Below are 19,208 nucleotides of genomic sequence, written 5' to 3' on the forward strand. Positions count from 1 at the left end.
TGCAATTGGGACAGACTCGTCTGGCTAGCCCATCCCGTCGCCACAGGTTGGGGGTTGAAGGGAGGGCAAGGGGTTGCACTTGCCTTTGGTGGCCTTTTTTTCACACACACATACACACACACACGCGCGTACAACAACTGTGTTCAAGCAGGAGAAGAAGAACGGGTCGATGGCTCTCCGCCACACCACCGCTTGTGTCGTGCGGCTTGGAGAATTTCCCTTTTTTGCGTTGCTCTTTTGACCTTTTTTATCTAAAAAAGAATCCATTTTCATCCAAAATCGGTGGCTCTGTGTGGGGGGGGGCAAGACACAGCGGGGGTGGTGTATGTGATTGTGATTCATGAACTGTTATGAATTGTTGGCTATTCTGTCTTTTTTAAATGGTTTTTCGCATTGTGTCTGTGTTGCAGCTTTCATTACTCATTGATATTTTATGCCTCCTTCTCCTCCTCCCCGCGGTTCTGTGTGGGCACTTTCTCATGCTGTTTCTTTATTCGTCTCCTGTTTTGTTATCGCCAGGCGGCGCCCCCTACCGCCGGCGCTGCTGCTGCTGCTTCCGTCGTTGTGTACGTTTGTGTGTCCGCTGTGAGCGTCTGTCTTGGATGGTGCCCGGTAATGTGCACAACCGGCATTTTTTGTTGCTGTGTTGTGTTGCATGTTGTAGCACGCGCGCGTTTGTATTTTCTTCTCCCTTTTTTTCTTGTCTGCTGCCCCTCTGCAAGCCCTTCCTTTTGTCTGTTCGTTCATACCTTCTTTCTTTCTTATTTTAGACGAACCGGGGTGGGGGCAGCCAAGGTAATCTCTGTTTTTGTTTACTATCGCGCAAAAGTGATCTCCTTCTCAACACACACACATACACACAGCCATGGATGTCCACGCTCTGTTATTGTTCACCGATTGCGCGCGGGGCGCTTGGCGCGTTCTGGTGTCGCGGAGGGCCATCAGCAAAAGACCGCGCATTCCCCGCTTTTGTGCCGCTTTCTACGCTTCCCTGAGTTGTTTTGCTTATTTTGCCGGCATTTTATTGTTGGCGGGAGTTAGGATGGGATGGGAGTTGAGATATGGGAGGTTGGAGTTTGTTCCTGTCTGATTTTTCAGGCAATGATTCCGGTGCTGGTCGTGTTATTCTTGCTTTTATGAGTTCATCCTCCTGCTCCACTGCCCACCCACTTCCTCGAGAAGGTCACATGCACTCTTCGTTTCTTTTTTTCCGTCTCGAGATTATGATCGTTGGGGGTGGTCCGTTTGTTTCGTACTTCTTTTTTTATGAATGAAAGTGAATCAGGTTGCCTTTTCCACACACATTACACCCACCAGAAATGAGTGCTGCTTTGCATTTTATTTTTTGTCTACATTTGTTGCTAACTGCAATGGTGTTTGTTGCACACTTTGTAAGAGCCGATTTTGGGGGCCTTCACGATTCTAGTTAGTTTTTTTGTATGGAGTTTGACAGTTGGAGGCTGAAATCATGTAAACAATCCATACAAAACCACACAAAAAACTAGCCTGCGATTTTCAGTCTAGATTATTCTAGCCTCAAAGCTAGAATTAGATTCGAGTACCTGCTCGAAAACACAGGTTTGTTTACATTTATCCCAAGGTGCATTAAAGAGATCAGGTGGTGGAATCTGGAATCAAAGTGTATGTAGTCCAGGTGGTCTCATAGCATTTTTTCATAACCAATTTTGAACATCACTTTTTGACAGAACGAGTGAAAACTTTTGCTCCAACGAGCTTTCTGGAGGCTTGACGAATACTCAAAACACTCTTACAATCTTCATTCAGAAGCAGAAGCGATAAAAATCAGCCTTCTAAATTCATACACCTTGGGATAAGCCCACCTGTATATTATACTCACTTAGATAGCTGCACGAAAACTGCTATACAATGCAAACAGCTGACAGGCTGAAATTTCAGCCTACGAATTTCAAACGGAAAAGGGCCCCTTTATTGTCCTGGGGGGGAAATGTTTAGAATTTTTCAATGGTGCACCCAAACCCTTTCAATTTTCTATTCTTACCATCATCGGACAATTCAATTTACTTGTGCTTCCAGTCTCTCCAGTACGCGAGCGGTTGATAGTTTGATGAAAACAAGCACCAAATTCAATTTGATGTGTGTGTACGTCGCATGCTCTGATGAAAGATGTTCCCAATACACACAGACCCAGGCATGGCCCAATGTATGATTAATTTCCCTCGATGAAGGGACGAATCCTTGTTGTGCGACACTCCGAAGATGCCTGAATGGTTGACGCAAAGCATCAAAATAGGGCACTCATTCCACCCCTGTTTTTTATCCTCTCTCCCACTCTGCTGACGAGTGTAAAATTATTATCAGTCGCCTCACCAACCCCCTTAAGAGTCCCTATTGGTTGTTGTGCGTGATTTATCTGTCCCTTGCATGGCCGGCCCCCTCCAGCACATGCTCTCTCCTTTTTAGTTGATCCGCGGAAGGGCCGCGCAGAGTACACTGAAACACAAAATGGAACTGTGCTGTCCTCTGTCCCTTTGCGTACACAAAAAAAAAAAAACACACGCAGGAACAGCAGGACCCGGTTTTGACAGTGAGTGATGTCTCGAATGTCACAGCCGGCGCCCCGTAATCCGGTAAGGGGTAAAGGGGAAGAAAAGGGATCTCTCTCGCGCCGCCGCCTCGCGCCGTACGTCAATCTAGGTTGGCTTCCAATGACGTTCGCCAATCGTGTGTTTGTGTGTGTGTGAGTGATTGGCTCCTTACCGCCGGCGCTCATCAAAATAGAAAATTCTCACTTTTTGTTCAGCCATCAGTGGCGGGGGAGGGGGGAGGGTCGACTAGAGAGGGAGGTTCTGAACGGAACGAACGATCGATTTGTGCAAGTCTTGATTCACGCGCGCCGTACCAATGTGTGTGTGTGTGTGTGTGTATGGGTGGCCGTGCCGCACGTTTACTTGTTTATCTTTTTCCCGTGCCGCGAACCACCCATTCACCACCCACTACCCCGTTACCGCTTCAATCTTTTTTTTTGCTGCCGGCTTTGTGGACATCACATCTTGTTGTGGGGTGGTGCACACGTTTGTGCAATGGATGGGAAATGGGAATAGAAGCGCCGCCGAAAAGGTGTGTTTTGCACTGGTAGATGGGATATGGGGAGGCGATGAGACCAGCGGGGTTTGTTTATTAGTTGTTTGTTCTGTGTGTGTGTGTGTGCGAGCGCGCCGGAGAAGAAGCAACGGGTGGGTGGGAGTAAGTAAAACAACATTTTTAAGCGGCCGCCTGACCGGTATTGAATGCGCGAAATAAGGCGCCTTTGGTCGTCGTTGCCGCTCCCCAGTCGGGAAGCGAGCTATGAGAGAGGAATGCGTGAATCCGGTGGTGAGTTACGATTACGCTTCCACTTGTGATAGCAGAGCCATCACTACTTTTCTTCGTGTATTAGTCCTTTTAAATGCTTTTAAAACAGTTTCATGTACAGTCTTCTAACATCATATCATAATCCACACATTTTTACTCCGAGATGGGTCGTTTGTCATTTCATGCAAAAAAGGGAAGAGGGAGGGTGGGGGGGACTTAAAATTATGAAACAAAACTGCTCCCTTCCGTTGCATTATGCTTGCCTTTTTTTAGTTATTTTGCTTAGGCGTGTATGTAATAATAACGAAACACATTCGGTACAAATGTGTTGGTGCGTATTTTGCGGCTGTATGCGGCCCTAATTGCAACAGCAATTCGTTGGCACACCCGATGGGCAGTTTCCATTGCACAAGGAGTAGACAAACTATTCTACGGAACCACCGGCGCATCCATCGTACGATTAAATAAAAAAACGGTCAAAACGGTCATTAGAAAACAAAAACAACAAAAAAGCACCAAAATCGATTTGTGAAAGTGAGCAGCACACACACACCGTCCATTGGGATTGTGTTTCTCACCTTGGTGAGCTGGCTTCTGAGGGGCTGTAACCTTTGAAACTGGAACGTAACGCACACTCACACCGCCTCAGCCTCACGCCCGTGCTATCTCACGCTCACGATCATCTCACAAACACACCGGCACAAAGCGAACAGCAGCAGTGTGTGTGTGTAGTGGTAGCGCTGGTGGTGTTGGGCAGTGAAAAGAAATAGCAGGCCGGGGTTGTTGGTGGTGGTGGGCAAACAGCAGCAGCAGTTGGTAAAGCATTTTTAGGTTATGTGTTCGTTCGCTTCGATCGCTTTCTCTACGACGGACGACGGGGAGCCGCCGGGTTGCATTGTCACCTTTTTCGTATGTATGTGTATGTGTGTGTGTGCGTGGGCCCCTTAGTAAAGTAGCACAAGAGGAACGAAAGCGTACACAACCGCGCGAGCGTTTGTGTACGTGTGTAGGGTGGTTTTGAGTGTGTGTGTGTGTGTGTTGGTAGTTCTGCAACATTGTGTGTGCGCGCGACGGCCCTTTTCTTGCAATCTTTAGGGGTGGCGGCCTTCTCACCCCCTCAGTCTTTTATAGTGTGCTTCGATTTTCTTCCAGCCATGGAAGTGTTGCTGTGGTGTGTGTCAGTACCTTTCTTGGCTGCTGCGCGCGCTATCAGCACAAAATCGCACACAGTATTCAACGTACGCACACATACACACACACACACACACAAACGGGCACTTGCATTTGTATGGGTAGCTGTGCTCTTTTCCGCCACCATCACTACCACCATCACCAGCCGTATTTCTACACACACTCACACACAGGGTACGACGGCAAGCAGCAGCAGCAAAAGTGGTGTGTGCGGCGGTGTGCTGCTGTATTCGCCTTCTCGTTCGCCTGCATTTGCCAGTGTGTGTAGAGCGCTTAGGGCTGTGCTTGCTTTGTCTCGCTCGCGCTCACGGCGCTTCGGCCGCTCGCTCTCGCACGTTTCGTCGTGGTACGCGCGCGGCTATGTGTGCGAGACTGTGTATGGATGGCGGCTCTGCTGCTGCTGCTGCTGCTTGGCCAAGTTGCCGCCGTCGGAGCAGCGAACAGTCGGGTGCCGTTTTTCCGTACGGTGGTTCGCTTCTCGCAGTGTGGCCGCGTTGTGTGTGCCCGTATTTTGTTCGTAAAACGGTCCCGTGTACCGTGTGTGGTGTGGATCTGCTGCCGACGTTAGTAGCAGATTGAGTGCAAGGAACCCAGTGCAACCACAAAACTGCAAGCAAACCCCCACCCTCTAAGGGCAAACTGTATAAACATTCTTGCGTGAACAGTTCGAGCGAAAGTAAAGTAAAAAAAACGCGCCCAAGAAACGGCTCAGCCAGCAAGAATAGCGCCCACCAACAAAGTGTTGTGTACCGTGTGTCAGATTGTGTGTGCGTGCGTGTGTGTGTGTGCTTAATTTAACTCACACCCCGCCGGATCCCACCCCCCGGTGCGCGTGGTGGTGTGTTGGAAGGTGAGAAAGGAAAACCCTTTTTGGGTTTACGGTCGTCTATATGTGTGTGTATTTTGCTGATTTAGGAAACAGTGAACCAATCGATTGTGTGTGCAACAACACCACCCCCAGCCCCCGCGTGTAGTGAAGCAGTCAAGAGTTGTGGGGAGGAGGACCAACTGGTTGGTTGGGGTACGGGGGTTTTAATCACAAAATCGTTATCAAAAGAAAAGCACGAGCGCGCGCGCGTTCCCTCCTGAGAGAGTGTGTGTATGTGTGTGCAAATGAGCAGCAAAGGGGTGGGAATGCAAGCAGCGTAAGCGGCTCAAGCAACTCGCCGCACTCGTGATAGTGAAATGGAGCAAGAGAGTACCGTGGTGTGTCGTGTGACGTGTGTATAGCGGTTGATGAGGATGTGAGGAGCGGCGGCGACTTACGAAAAACAACACAACCAACCAACCAAGCAAATCGACTCATCTCATCTCATCGCTCTCACCGCGTTCAGCAGCATCCGCTCCTCTGTGTGTGTGTGTGTGTGTGTGTGCGCCTTGTTGTGTGTCTCTTTTTAGTGGGGGTGTGCGCAAGTATAGGGACGAATTTATAACTAAATAGTGAAAAAAAACAGAAGGAGGAAAAACAAAAAGTTCACTTCACGTCAATCGCTTAAAAGAAGTAAAACAATATTGCTGTGCCTCGTGCGAGTATAACCTTATACTCACATTGCATGTGTGTGTGTCTGTGTCCAGGAGTGTGGATAAGTGCGTGTGCAATTGTGAGATTTTGGCGCATAACAAGCGGGCAGAGTGTTAGCGGCAATCGCAAATGTTATGCTCACCACCACCCATCCGCGCGCCAGCGCTCGTTGATTGATTGTCTCACTATGCGCTGATTTCCCCACGGGCCAGTGCCTCTGTTAAGGTCTCACGGGCGAGAGCTATGTGTGTGTCAAATCTGCGAGCTGCTGCCACGTGCAAAGTTGTGCGTTTTTTTTTTGCTGCTTGGCCTATGTGCACAGTATGACACTGCTTTCATTTCAAAACACACGCTCCAAACTTTAGTGATCAACTCCGGGCACCGTTGGTGTACGGAATGGCATAGGAAAAGGAAAAGTCAGCTGTTCCGGAAGAACAGAATGAACAGAACACAGGTTCAATAATCTGTGCTATGTTTTACGCTAAATGTTTCTATAATTTATTAGACTATATATACTTATTTTACGATTTCTCTCCCTCTTCTTTCTGAGACGAAAGAGTCGGTTTTGAAGTGCAGTAGAAAATGCTGACTTTTTTTCTCTCATGAATTTTCGTAAACGGATGTTGTTTCCGGTTTTGGCGGATCGACGGTAGGGGATTTTCAGGCCGTTCTCATGTTGCTCCGTTGTTGGAGTAAAAGAAGATTGTAGGGTAACCCAGTTTTTTTTTTATGGAAAAGCTCTAAATCTTTATTGCCCTTGCTACTCATATGCAAAAGTAGAGCTATTCATAATAGATCGTGAAAATTGACTACAATGTTAAACGTTTGCAGTTGAATTGTTGTTGTATAGTTACATGTTTTAAATAATTGTTTATCATTAGGCATAACTTACAGAAGAATGAAAAAAATGGCTCGTAAAAAGAAAACTACAATTTTCGGAAAGTAAGTGAACGTTCCTTGTACGCGCATCGAACGTAGTGTGTGTGTGGTGCGTGTAAAAGTCATTGAAAAGCTGCAATAAACGAAAAAATTGGAAGAAAACTAACAAAGCAAAGAAAAGGAAGTGTGTGTATATCGTGAACAAAAGTGAAAACTTAGTGAAAAACACACTCGAAATCGGGCGCAACGGTGCAGTTTAAACTGTTTTGTTATGAGTGCGCACTGTTGTGTGTAAAATAAGAAGCTGCAAAGTGAAGCAAACTTGATTCAACGTTTAAAATTGTGTCCACTGTAACCAGCGGGTAGTGGAAAAGGAAACAAAAACAAAGCGTGTTCACCGGAAAAAAAAAAGAAAAAAAAAAGTTGCCAAAGTAAGTCTCGCGACTAAGCATCTAAGCACAGAGAGGAGGGAGTATGGGACGCCGTGGGTGGGCAATCCTCTTTGGGCAGCAGGGGGCATTGACGTTTGTGGAAGCAAAATCATACACCACGTGCACTTCGGCACACATTCCTGCTACACGCTTTTGTGGTGGGTGGTGGGTGGTGGTGAATGCCTGAAGGTCATACCTGCCGGTTGATGGGCGAAGGGCGGGTGAATGTTTTGTCGGCTGCTGGAGCAGATAAGACAGGAAACGAAAACACAGAAAGGGTTATTCCTCTCCGCCCATCGAATCCCTTATCCCGGAGCGTTGTGTTCGCGCGTGTGTGTGTGTTTGTACAATACTTCTTTTGCCGGCTTTTTGGTCCGCCACTACTTAGCACCGGCAGGAGAGTGTATTTTTGCCCTTAACGTAATCGAAACGATACGACGTTTATGCAAATCCAGCGCGCGCGCGCATTATGTTGGCCGATTTTGCTTGCGGGGGCCCTTTTTTACCATCAGCTGGCCCTCTGTGTTGGGCTTGGGGTGGTGGATGTGTAGTGGTGAAGATTATGCAAAGAAAGGAGCTTTTTTGACGGGCACACGATCGTTGTTAGCAAGAGGAGCGCTTTCTAAGCAAAGGGCCAGCTAGACAAACGCTGTTCAACCACGCTACCATCGATTGCCGTAAAGCAGATTAAAAAAGTCACCGCACGGACACAAGAGCAAGAGAGAGAGAGAGGAATTGTGACGTTGTTGGGGTTGACGAAAAGAAACGGAATTTTCTCCCCGACACATTTCCATTTCCATTGAAAGAAGAGGTATCGCTCTAAACATGTAACCGCGTGGTGTGCAATGTAATAATAGCGACGCACACAGAGCGAATCATGGTGCTGCCAAGGGACACATACACCATCACACAGTGTTGAGAAAAGAAGGAGCTACAAAAAAAAGGTGGAAAGTAAAAAAAAAAAACAAAAAACTTTGTGTACAAAGATTTCATTCATGATTTTTCGCTGAAGCGGAAATCCGATTCAGATGCGGTGCGGTGGGGGTAGGGTGGGGTTTTGGGTGGAAGGATTGATGATGTGTTGCTCGGGGGGCGATGTTTTACGTTCGCTTCACGCGCGCTCGCTCGTCTCGTCTCGTATCTGTCTTTAGCAAAAGGGGTTAGGTTTGTGTTTTACACAACATTACTAGGAGGGCGAGTGTGGTTCGAGTATTATTTTTTATTTACTATTTCCAGTTGCATCATGAATTACGTAGACTAGAAAAATGGACATTAATTGCCTGACTGGTTTTAACTGGCCATTAAAAAAATCGTGATACAAAACCTACAAGCCACGTCTGCTTAAGGGTGTCTGTGAATGTGTGTGTTGGTATGGGGTTTGTTTATATTCTCGCACAGGCGAATTGCAATCACACGCATTGATTCACTCTATAACTGTTTTCCCAAAATTCTTCCACTCTACTCTAAGAGTGTGTGTGTGTATGTGTAGGTCAAGGACGTTCGAAGCTGTCTCACGTTTTCCGACACGATTCCTGTATTGTTTCCCTGCACTTTGTTTATGCAGACTCGCGTTGAGATGAATGCTTACCGCGTGGCAGTTGGGTGGGTCCGTGGCGGGCAAAGAGAGAGAGAGGAGGCCGCACTTTGTTGTGGTTCCTTTTTTTTATTTTCCTTTTTTTTCTCTTCACTCGGAAAAAGTGGTGTAGTGCCACATTTTGCCGGTTCTCGAATGCACCATCACCACCACCACCCCACCACCATATCACAGGAAGGTAAAAGTTGGGCGCAAGAAAAAAGGACACAAAAAAAAATTGACCCCCCCACCGTGAAAAGTTTCATCAAGCGGGGCGCGATTGGTGTAGCAAGAGGAGCACACTACTCCCTCCTCCTCTACCACCACTCCACCACCACTCCGCCACACACACACAAGAACGCCGAAAAGGAAATCAACACACAGAAAGTGAAAGGACGCGTCCGCGTCCGGGGCTCCAGCAGGAAAACAGGATCAACAAAAAATCGCCCGAAAAAGTGAAAACCCACCACCACCCAGGCACAAACACACACATACACGGTGGAAAGAAAAATTTTGGAACTCCGTTCGCCACCAAATATCTTCCCCACCCCGCGCTTGCACAGTAGGGAAAGTAGTGGTAGTACGATTTTTTGGAAATGTTTTTTTTAGCTTTTTTTTTTATTCGTATATTTTCTTTCCTGTGTCTGCTTGTCATGACACGCAATATCCTTTTTTGCTGGAATTTTGAGAGGTTTGCGTTGTGCACCCAGAGCTATGTGTGTTGGTGGTACTGGGGGAGTAAAGTTTGCATTTCGTCTGGTCTCCTGCGCACGCATACAGCTCTGCTGTTTTTTGTGTGCACTTTGGCCGGGTGTTGGAGACAAACTGACGTTTTCGTGCAGTTCAGTATCAGTTTTGGGGTGAGAAAAAAAGAATACATTTTGTTGGGAAAGGCCTTGACCATCATGAGGAAATGGGACCATAAAAGGGAAAGGTATCAGTATTGGTCGTACTCCGATAGGGAGATTAAAATCTTTTATATTCTGTCAAACTATATTTAAACCCCAAAAGGCATTAAAAGTAGACCTTACTCCGTCTCTGTATCCAGCTGTTGAGCATAACCAACACCAATACCAGCAACTGTCCTCCCCTCCATGGGTGGAATTTCGCTCGAACGTATAAAAAAGAGCAACCGACGGTTTGTTTACATCTGATACACCCAACCCCAAACCTACTCCCCATCCCACCACCCACCACCCACTGGCGCTCAATCCCCCTACACGATGTGCAAGACGGCGTCAGCGAAACACACACCCTCTTCCCCCCCCAATCTCGCCCTATTTGCCGCGCTGTGCTCAGGGAAGGTTTATTATTGTGTGTCATCTCGTGTCCGCCCATGCGGTACAGGTTGTTGGTTTGCGCGGGGTGGATAACGGGGGGTGGTGGTTTGACTGCAGACACAAATGGGACGACGATTAGCGTTCAATGGGTTGCTGCTGCTGCTGCTGCTAGACTTGCCGGTGATGTGGCAGTGTCGCGTCACAGCTCACGGCTTTACTCATTCCGATAACCGCGCTTCCTGCACTTGTCATCTCACCGGGTGGGAGGATGCCCGGCCTTCAGTTTATTACCTTTCGGCGGTCGTAATTGCACGGCTATAAAGTCCGACCGTCGAATTGGAATATTTTAAACATTTTGTTCGATTTCAAGCACATTTCCCCCAGTCCACCGAATTCCCTCTTTGTGTGTTCCCTCTGTTTGGCCGCTAGCGCTGTGCTTGATAGGTGTGCGACACTGTGCCACGATAAGATAGACAGTAGTGATAAGGAAGAGAAGACTGAAGCAGCTTCTGTGTGTTTATTTTATCACAAGGGGGGGGGGGGGGGGGGCAATTCTCATTCGCAGCGACGACCCTCAACCGTTGGCGGCGGACTGTAGTTGAACCACCGACCACCGGGGCACAACCGGGGTGCAGCGAGAAGGAGTGGATCGTTAGTTAGATGATCAGCTGTGATGATACGTATGTGTGTGTTTGTGGTGGGTTGAGAGAGAGAGAGAAGGTGGACGACGCAAGACGACAGTAGCGCAAAAACAGGGTGTACCCCACGTACACACATCAGAGCAGCAGCCGGCGATGAACGGTAAAGCAGGGGAAAGCGAGGGGAGAGGGGGAGGTCCATTTACCCCATTCACACCAATCCCCCCGCTCTGATATATGTGTGTTTGGGTTTTGTGTTCGGGTGATGTAATGAGACAGCAGGCGCCAAGCGCGGTGGTCGGCGCTGCTGTTGCGCGGAAAGGGAAGAGAAAAGAATGGTGTGTGTTTTTGTTGCCATTTTTGTTGTTGTTGGTACTTATTTTCTCCGTCACCCATTGGTAGCTTTTTTTTTGTCCCATTGCTGTTCTTCCGCGTCCGATCGGAGGCGGCCAATAAGAGGTCAAACCCCACCGGCCCCCTGCGGCAGTAGTAGAATAATAACAAACGGTACGAGGGAGCGGGGAGGGGAAGGAAGCTTGTACGAAAGCGTGTGTCCCCTACACGGCAGTACACCGGTGTTGTTGTAACATGATTCATTCATTAAACCGAAACGAAGGCGACGACGACGACCTATCTTTTCTCGTGACCGGGCAGCGCGAAGCAGAGCACGTGCTACGGCGGCGTGCAAATCACAGGCGCCGCGCACTAAGCGCGGTTTTTGGAGGTTGGTACACACCGGTCGGCCTCGAGGGGGGATGGTCGCAATGGTAGCAATGGAAGCGAACCGTTGTTCGGTGTGGTGTTGGGTGGTGTAGTATTGGTGCTAGAGCCGCGTTAGGGAAACACGGGAATTAGGTGTGTAACGGCGCAATGTTTCGTCGACAAAGAGTTGTAGGATTGAGGAGATACTCTCCGCTTCAACCACTTCAGTTTACGATACGATCAGCTGTGTTGGTGTGGTGGCGGTGCGCTGCTTCCGAAGCATTTGGTGGTAGAAAAAAAGGAAACCTCCCGGACGCATCCTTTGCTGGGGAGTTTTCAGCCGAAGCCGTCGTTAATGCCACAGGCTATTTTCTCTTTCGATTAGGCCAACTGACCTAAAATGTATTCCAAGGTCGTACGTTTGCATACCTTGTTGTCCAGCATTCACTCCTCTAAGGGAAGACTGATGATTGCTATCTCTTTCCATGTTCCCGGCGTTTGCTTGATAACGGAGGGGACAACGCAAGCACTCCTGGAGTCGGAATGTTGGACTGGTTGTGCAGCGAGCGAGCGAAAAAGGCATGATGAATAGCAACGGTGGCATTATTATTGTGCCAGACGTGTACGGTGCCAGTTGCTATTCGCCACCTTTACCCCATGTCCACGCACACCCGGACTTACTGTCGCAACGAGCCTATCGCACCCACACACACACACACACACACATTTGATCCACGTGGCTGAGAATGAATGCCTGTATAGTGTGGTTGTAGGGAAAGCTCTATATTGAATAGTTAGAAAGATATAGAGTTTTCGGAGTAGCGGCCGGGCGTACCTGTGCTGTATGCTCTTCCGCACACGGTACCGCATTTCCCACATTAACGATAAACCCAATTTGGTGCGTAGTTTCGGAGGACGACGACGTGTTCCGTACGTGCGCTCGCATGAATGGAGCATGGAAATGCACACACACAGAACCTGCCAGAGGTGTACGGTGCCGCTATGCAGCTAGCCAAAAATAAACACCGAACGAGCGTGCGTGCGCTTCTCTACGACGGTGCCTCTGTGCTGTGTCGTAAGTGCATCCTCCTCAATGTACGTGTGCGTGTGATACAATTTGAACGTTCGAACGAAACGATCTCCTACTGACTCTGCTGTGCGCATCCCTTTGGGTTGGCTGTGGGAGCTCTCCTCCCCCCACCTATAGCTCCGTGGTCTAGACTCTGTCACACCTTCACTACGGAAGCGACGGTCTGCTACTCTCCAGCTGATGATGCTTGCTTGTTTTTCCCTGCCCAAATGGGCAATAGATGGAAGCATTACGCGTAACTCAATCGTACACCTCGCACATATATATCTACAGCACCCGGCGCGCCGGCAACGACCTTTAGCAGCGGATGTGTGTGTGTTTTGTGTCGGCTGTGTGTTGTTTTGGCGACCGAGCCGAGAGAACACGACCGGGGCGGCGAAATGTTCAAACGGTTCCGCAAGGTCATCGTCGCCGTCGTCTAGGGGTATTTTGGGAGAGAGGGTTTGCGCTGCTCGGAACATAAATGGTGAATGAATGAATAGTGTACAACGATACTCACTCAACTCCTCTCGATTCGAATGCCGAATCACCATTGAATCAAAATCCTCACGGGTGGTAACACATTAACTAATGGATACTTTTGTTCTTCCCCTTTCATTGCAGGTACGTGACACCGGCTTCTTCCTCTCGCAGATTGGTTCGGACGAGCTTCGGAGTGTAGTAAGTGTCCGTAAAAATCGACGCAGCAGATTAGGGATAGCTAATCGATGCCTTGTGATTAATACGATAGTAACACACTCGTGAAAACTGGGGGGAAAAAATGGGAACAAAGTGTAGTTAGAGCACGATGATGCGCAATGTGCCATTTCTGAACACAGTTCTGAACATCAACCATCAACGAAAAACTGTCTACATCTGCACTTGTCCATTTTACGCTTTAACCTTACCAATACAAAACAGAAATGTCAAAAGTTCTCGATATCGCTTGATTCAACATACTCTATCCCCTCAGCAAATGGCACACCGGCTATTGCGAAACATACCGGCGCTCGCGCCTCCCCCACCCGAGCAGTTTGTTTGGGAAAATGTTCATTCATTTAAAGCAAAACCACTCATAGACTACCGGATAGATGGACAGAGCAGAGCGGCGCAGCCTGGGAGCGAGGAGGAGAAGAAGGACCGTTTTCGAAAGGTTTTGAAAACGTAGGTGTGAGCGGAGGCATCCATCGCTGTGTGTTCTGGTGGGGTGGTGCGTTCGTCCAGTTGGTAGGAATTGCGTAGAACACCGAGAAGAGACCGATAACGACGACGGTGGATGAATTCGTTCTCTCTATACCGAGAGCGGGTGGACGTGCGGATGGATTGTGAGATGTGGTGGTGATGGTTTGAGAGGGTGGTTTGTTTGGGGTTTCCCGCGCATTCACATACACATACACTTCGCCACGTACTATTACCATCTGTTTCTGCTATCCTCATCTTCCCTTTCCCCAAGCACTGATCTCCTCCCTCAAGAGGGGTGTTTCCAACCACCATCACCTCGTCGTCGTCGTCGTCGTCGTCTACCCGAGTCGGCGGATTGCAGCCAGCTTGCCGTAGGTCGTGGATGTTTTATGTGTGCATTGCTTTATATTCCGCTGTCGTCGTGTGAGAATAACTATGCCATCAGATCAATGTCTGGTTTGTGTTTTTTTTTTGGTGGGTTGTTGTTTTGTTTTATTTTAGCAACCGCTGCTGATGTCCGCGAGATATGCTATGATTCTTCAGTCTCGCTTTATTGGTATGGTGCTGCTTGTTCTGTGAAGCGCCCCTCAAACGTTTTGCTATATTTGATTTGAGTTTGGCGAACGACTCAACCGACTGTAGTGAGGAATATTAAGTGGAATTCATCTCCTAATAATGTGTTTTAAAGCCAATCAAAACCTGATATAGAGTTGCATCACGGACAAGACATCAGCAAGTGAGGGTTTTCTTGCGCCATTTGGTCTCTTAAGGCACTCGATTAAGGACCTAGGATGTATGTGTTAGATCCTGCCATGGTGAGTTCTCAATGTTGTGTCACTGCTTCAACGCTGTGCACTGTGCCCGAGACCACTAACGCAAAATGGACGCATAACGTGTCCAAGAAGGAGTTGGTAGAGCGCTTCCGAATCCAAGCAACTCCCGGATGGTGACGTCCGACCCCCGGTGTCTCCAAGCAGGAAAACTCCTACTATGCTCCTTCTTTGGGCCTGAATCCAGAGCACCATCACCACGGTAAAGGAAGAGTCTTTTGCTAACGTCTCCCCCATGCATACGTTCCGCTTTTCCCAACGACCCATGAAACGGTTGAGTTCCTTTGGGTTTGCACTTGCTTGGCAGCGGCGCCCATAATACACCAGGCCCCTTTTTTGCAAATGGGCTGATGTTGCTGCTTTTTCTGCTCGATGTGTGTGCTCTCGGAATGAAAGAAACACACTGTGCGAGTAGGTGCTCTGCGTGTGTGTCTGTCTGGTGCTCCCGATGGCTCCGGCACAGTGGGTTGTGTGTTGTTCGTGTTATGCCTTGAAGACTACTACCAGAAGATATATTTTGGGGTTTATTGCACTATCTTAGGATACAGATATACTTGAATATAATGCTTTTAACATAGACATCATCTAGACATCATGTATGTTTTAAGATTTGCTTAGTTTTTGTGTGTGTGTGGAAAAATAGGATTTACGTTTCAATAAGAAGTTTGTGAAATCTTCTTCAAATACGCCAAACGCTATCTATACTTAGTGTAACCTATGCCCAATTTATGTCCTCGGAAAAGTTAACCTATTCCCAATGTTCTTGCCACGACGACTTGGTGCAGCTGTGGGATCCGCTGGATCGAAAAACGTAGAATGTAGGCACATTTCGTCCTCGCACTTCGTCCCTAACGTGCGCGCACCAGCAACCTCTCTTCCTACGGATGAGATGCTACACTGTGCAAAACGGCGTCGTCGTCCTCGTCGGCTCTGTGTGATATGATTGTGGCTTCGTTTTCCCCATGAACAAGGACGACTTTTCCGTTCCACTGTGTGCTGTATTTGTGCGTCCCCCCTGCCGCCTACACAGGAAAACCGTTCTTTTAGTCGGGTTTTCCGTTTTATTGCACCACAGCCGGCAACTCTCGCCGTCGTCTTGTGCTGTGCCCTCTTTCTCTCTCTCTCTGTAGTAGATTATTGTGGTTGTTGGCATTTTCCTTGCTTTTTCCTGGCAAGCGTGTGTGTGTGTGTTGGTTTGGAGCCCCATCCAGGGGTAGAAGTTTTTGCAGCACGTCTCCATGCCCCATGAGCTCTGGGGACTGTGTTCAGCTGTAGCCTTTTGCCTACTTGCCATGTGTGTCTGTCTGCTGCCAGTGCCGGTTCTATTACCGTTCGTTCCCCATTCCCGGGATATGTCTCACGCCTTCCGAAACTTCCTGTGTTGTTTGCCGCAGCTCCTAGCAAAGTGAAAAAGCGCATGGCGAAGCCGCCAGGACGACGAGTATAATTTTCCTCCACTTGCTGCGTGCCCTACCTCCACTACTACCTTGGGTGTGGAGGGGGGTTGTCCTGCTTCACTCTACGCCTTGGTTGAAGAAGCAGATTATCGCACCATTGCAAGGAATTTCTAAATGGGCCAAATGCTCTAAGCATAAATTGTACGCGCTACCGTACGTGTGTGTGTGTGTGCTATGTCGTCTTGTGTCGGTTGGTGCGTACATGCGTGTGCGAAGACATGTTTCTGCGTTGTTTTAATTGCTTACATTTCTGCCGTGCTGTCCCTTAGTACTACCACCACCACCGGCAAGTGCTGGCAATAGCAGCTTGCACTGATGAATGATTAAAATCAACCTATACATGATGCTTTGAGCGTTCCGTAATCTGGCGGAATGGATGTTGTTGGAAGTTTATTGATGTGTTCAAGTAGGGCAAAGAAGGGCTGTGCTTTAGCTATTCACATCCTTTAAGGGGGTTGGCTTTTGGTTTAGCGGATGTAGTGTTTGATGGTGTTTCTAACCTATTTTTACTGTAGAAAACTCCTGCAAAAGGAAGGTTCTATAGTGAATGTCTGTTTGATCCTTTGATTTTACCAAGAAAACGATGGTTGCTTAGCTCCTGGTCGTTTGGAAAGATATGGCAATAGTCTCCGAGGTTCTGGAGATTGGGGTTTGTTTAGATAAGGTTTGTCTCACCAAAAGTCCTATTTAAGGCAAGAAAAGATCCAAAATGAATTTCAGTAAAATGCTACAAAAGCATTACTGATGCGGCTTGGTCTATTTGAGGCTTCATAAGCTATAATACACGAGGTTTCTGTAGACTCCAATTCCAATAATGATGATGGATGGTGGTGTCCAATGAAATCTCCACAGAATAGAGTGATACGACTTAGGTGTCGACCATTTACAGGCCCTACCCATTGACCACTGACGGTTGTTTGGCGAGATGTGTCGTTCGTACGGTCGATATAGTTAGACATCACCATCCCCGCCAGATTGCGAATGTACTGATTGCCCACGTGGTCGTGAGAGCGCAGTACGGATGGATTGTGTGGAGCCGCCGGCTACTAACCGACGACGGGCTGGGCATCTATCTCCGTACTGAAATCCCCTTCAGCGATATTGGCGCGCTCAAAGGGCTATGTGCGTGTGTGTGTGTGTAAAGCGTTTTGTTTATATTTCCTCCGTGACGACGGCTTTTTTGCTTGCAACTCGACCGTGCTGCTGCTGCTGCTGCTGATATTGCTATTGCCTGTTATTATTGAAGATCGACTCCCATCTCATCAGCGCACACACGTACACGCATACATACGGGCAGAGATATGGGACGACGCGGCGACGTTAAAATGCCGGTTGTGTGTGGTGTGTTTTGGTCGGTCGATCGTTCGGGTCGGGGTTTTGCTTGGCAGCCGCTGATGTGCACAACCCCCTCACTCCAACCGAACCGACAGCACCATGACCCTTCCCCCCACCCTCTGTCTGTTCCCACGCTCTCCGTTCTCCACGCTTACGCGCTGATCCCTTTTTCACGTGCTTGCGCTGCCTTACTTTTGGATGTGAACGGAGCCGCGCGGTGTTTGGAAAGGGGGAGGGTTGGCGGTCTCTTGCGCGTTGGGGGTTTGTTTTTATTCTTCTGGCTGCTCTTAACCTTTCTCAACATGATTACAGCACAGTGTATGTGTGTCGGTGTGTGTGTGTTGCTATTGTTGGCTTTGTTTTGTTTTTTTATCGCAATTGAATGCAACGACCAAGAGGAGGGGCTCGCACATGTTTTACGTTTAGACGGTGTGAGCAAATGAGCGTCGTAGTGTGTGTATGTGTATCTTTCCCATCTGTCATTGTGGTTTGATGCGCGCATACCCGTAAACAATGCTGGTGTGCCACGTTTGCCTTAACATGCACTGTTTAACGAACCTTAAACATATATCATACACATTGCTCTCTTGCCTCATTTGCCAAGAGCGTTTCACTTTCAACCGGATCGCTTTTCCTTTTACTTGGTAACAAACGTGAATAAAAGTACTATCACGCAACAACCAACCAACCTGCCGCCGTCGTCGCTGTTAAGGTTGGGCGGCTGATTTGTCCGGTACGCGCGCGGCGTTAGTTTCGCGCCATACCACAGGCGCAGATCGACAGACGACAGACGATATCGTTTCATCGGAAGAGGAGATACACTCGCCGTAAACAACCAACTCTTCCCCCCTTTCATATTTGTACGGTTATGCTCACCATCAAGGGGGGTACCTTTACAAAACCTCGTGCTTTTACAACTCCGGCCTTTGGTCACGCTTTTCAACTCTGTTGAGAGTGATATGAAAGATACCGACTGCTCTCATCTATGCTTAAGCAATACAGCACGTGTCTGTGTTTGGGCGTGTTTCAGTCTGCGTGCATAATGCCTCGATGCAAGTAGTCACAATAATGCTACTCTCCGCATCGTTCGTTTCTAGCATCGTTATTATCGCCGGCGCACCAAAGCCAAAACATGGACCGGCCCACCACCACGTGGCCGTGTGTGTGTGTGTTCCTCCGTCGCACTTGCGGCAAAGAAAAGGGAAGCCAAGTTACGGGGAGGGGGGGGGGGTTCGTTAGAAAGAGGGCAAGGCGGAGGGCTTTTGAAAGGATGGAGAATGTGTGTTTTGAATTGAGCGGGAAAATGTATACCTTGCCGCCCCCGAGTGTGTGTGTGAGAGTGATTTTGGATTTTGACAAGCCGGGAGGGGACCGGTTTCCTGGGTTCTGGAGCGTTTTCATATTCGTGTGTGCGTGTGTTTGTAATCGGCAAAAGTAGCCCTTGAAAATATAGCTCCTACAGCGTATTGCCCTTGACATGCGAACGGATTGTGGGCGCGTGCCGCGTGCGGCTCTGTAGACTGTTATACATTATAGCCAATGCGCGTGACTTTGGCGTGCCGTCTCCACCGGCGGGAAGGAATTACTTTTTTGAGGGAAGCAAATAATTGTTTCTTTGATACCTTCTCCCCATCTCATCATCATCTGGTACGCTTTTGTTGCTGCACTGTTAGCTGTTTAGGCAAGGACGAGGAAATGCCTCGTCTATGTATCAGGTTCTCCATCAGGCGCTGCTGTGTAGTGCAGGACGTCGGGTGGTACAGGTGGAAGCTGGACAGCCTTTGGT

General features: G+C 48.4%; 1 protein-coding gene across 34 annotated transcripts in view; it reads left to right on the forward strand.

Moving 5' to 3' along the window:
• The window catches only part of LOC1281332 (trithorax group protein osa), a 130,108-nt gene that overhangs the window by 77,459 nt on the left and 33,441 nt on the right, over positions 1-19,208 (forward strand). For 32 of the 34 annotated variants that reach the window (XM_061649339.1, XM_061649326.1, XM_061649346.1 and 29 more), the window contains one exon: positions 13,243-13,299. The exons of the other annotated variants lie outside the window; for them this stretch is intronic. In XM_061649339.1, coding sequence (XP_061505323.1) covers positions 13,243-13,299 — 57 coding nt within the window. The remainder of the gene's footprint in view (positions 1-13,242; positions 13,300-19,208) is intronic. 34 annotated transcript variants of the gene reach the window in all.

The sequence above is a fragment of the Anopheles gambiae genome, chromosome 2, assembly GCF_943734735.2.
Source record: "Anopheles gambiae chromosome 2, idAnoGambNW_F1_1, whole genome shotgun sequence".
NCBI classification, from domain to species: Eukaryota; Metazoa; Arthropoda; class Insecta; order Diptera; family Culicidae; genus Anopheles; species Anopheles gambiae.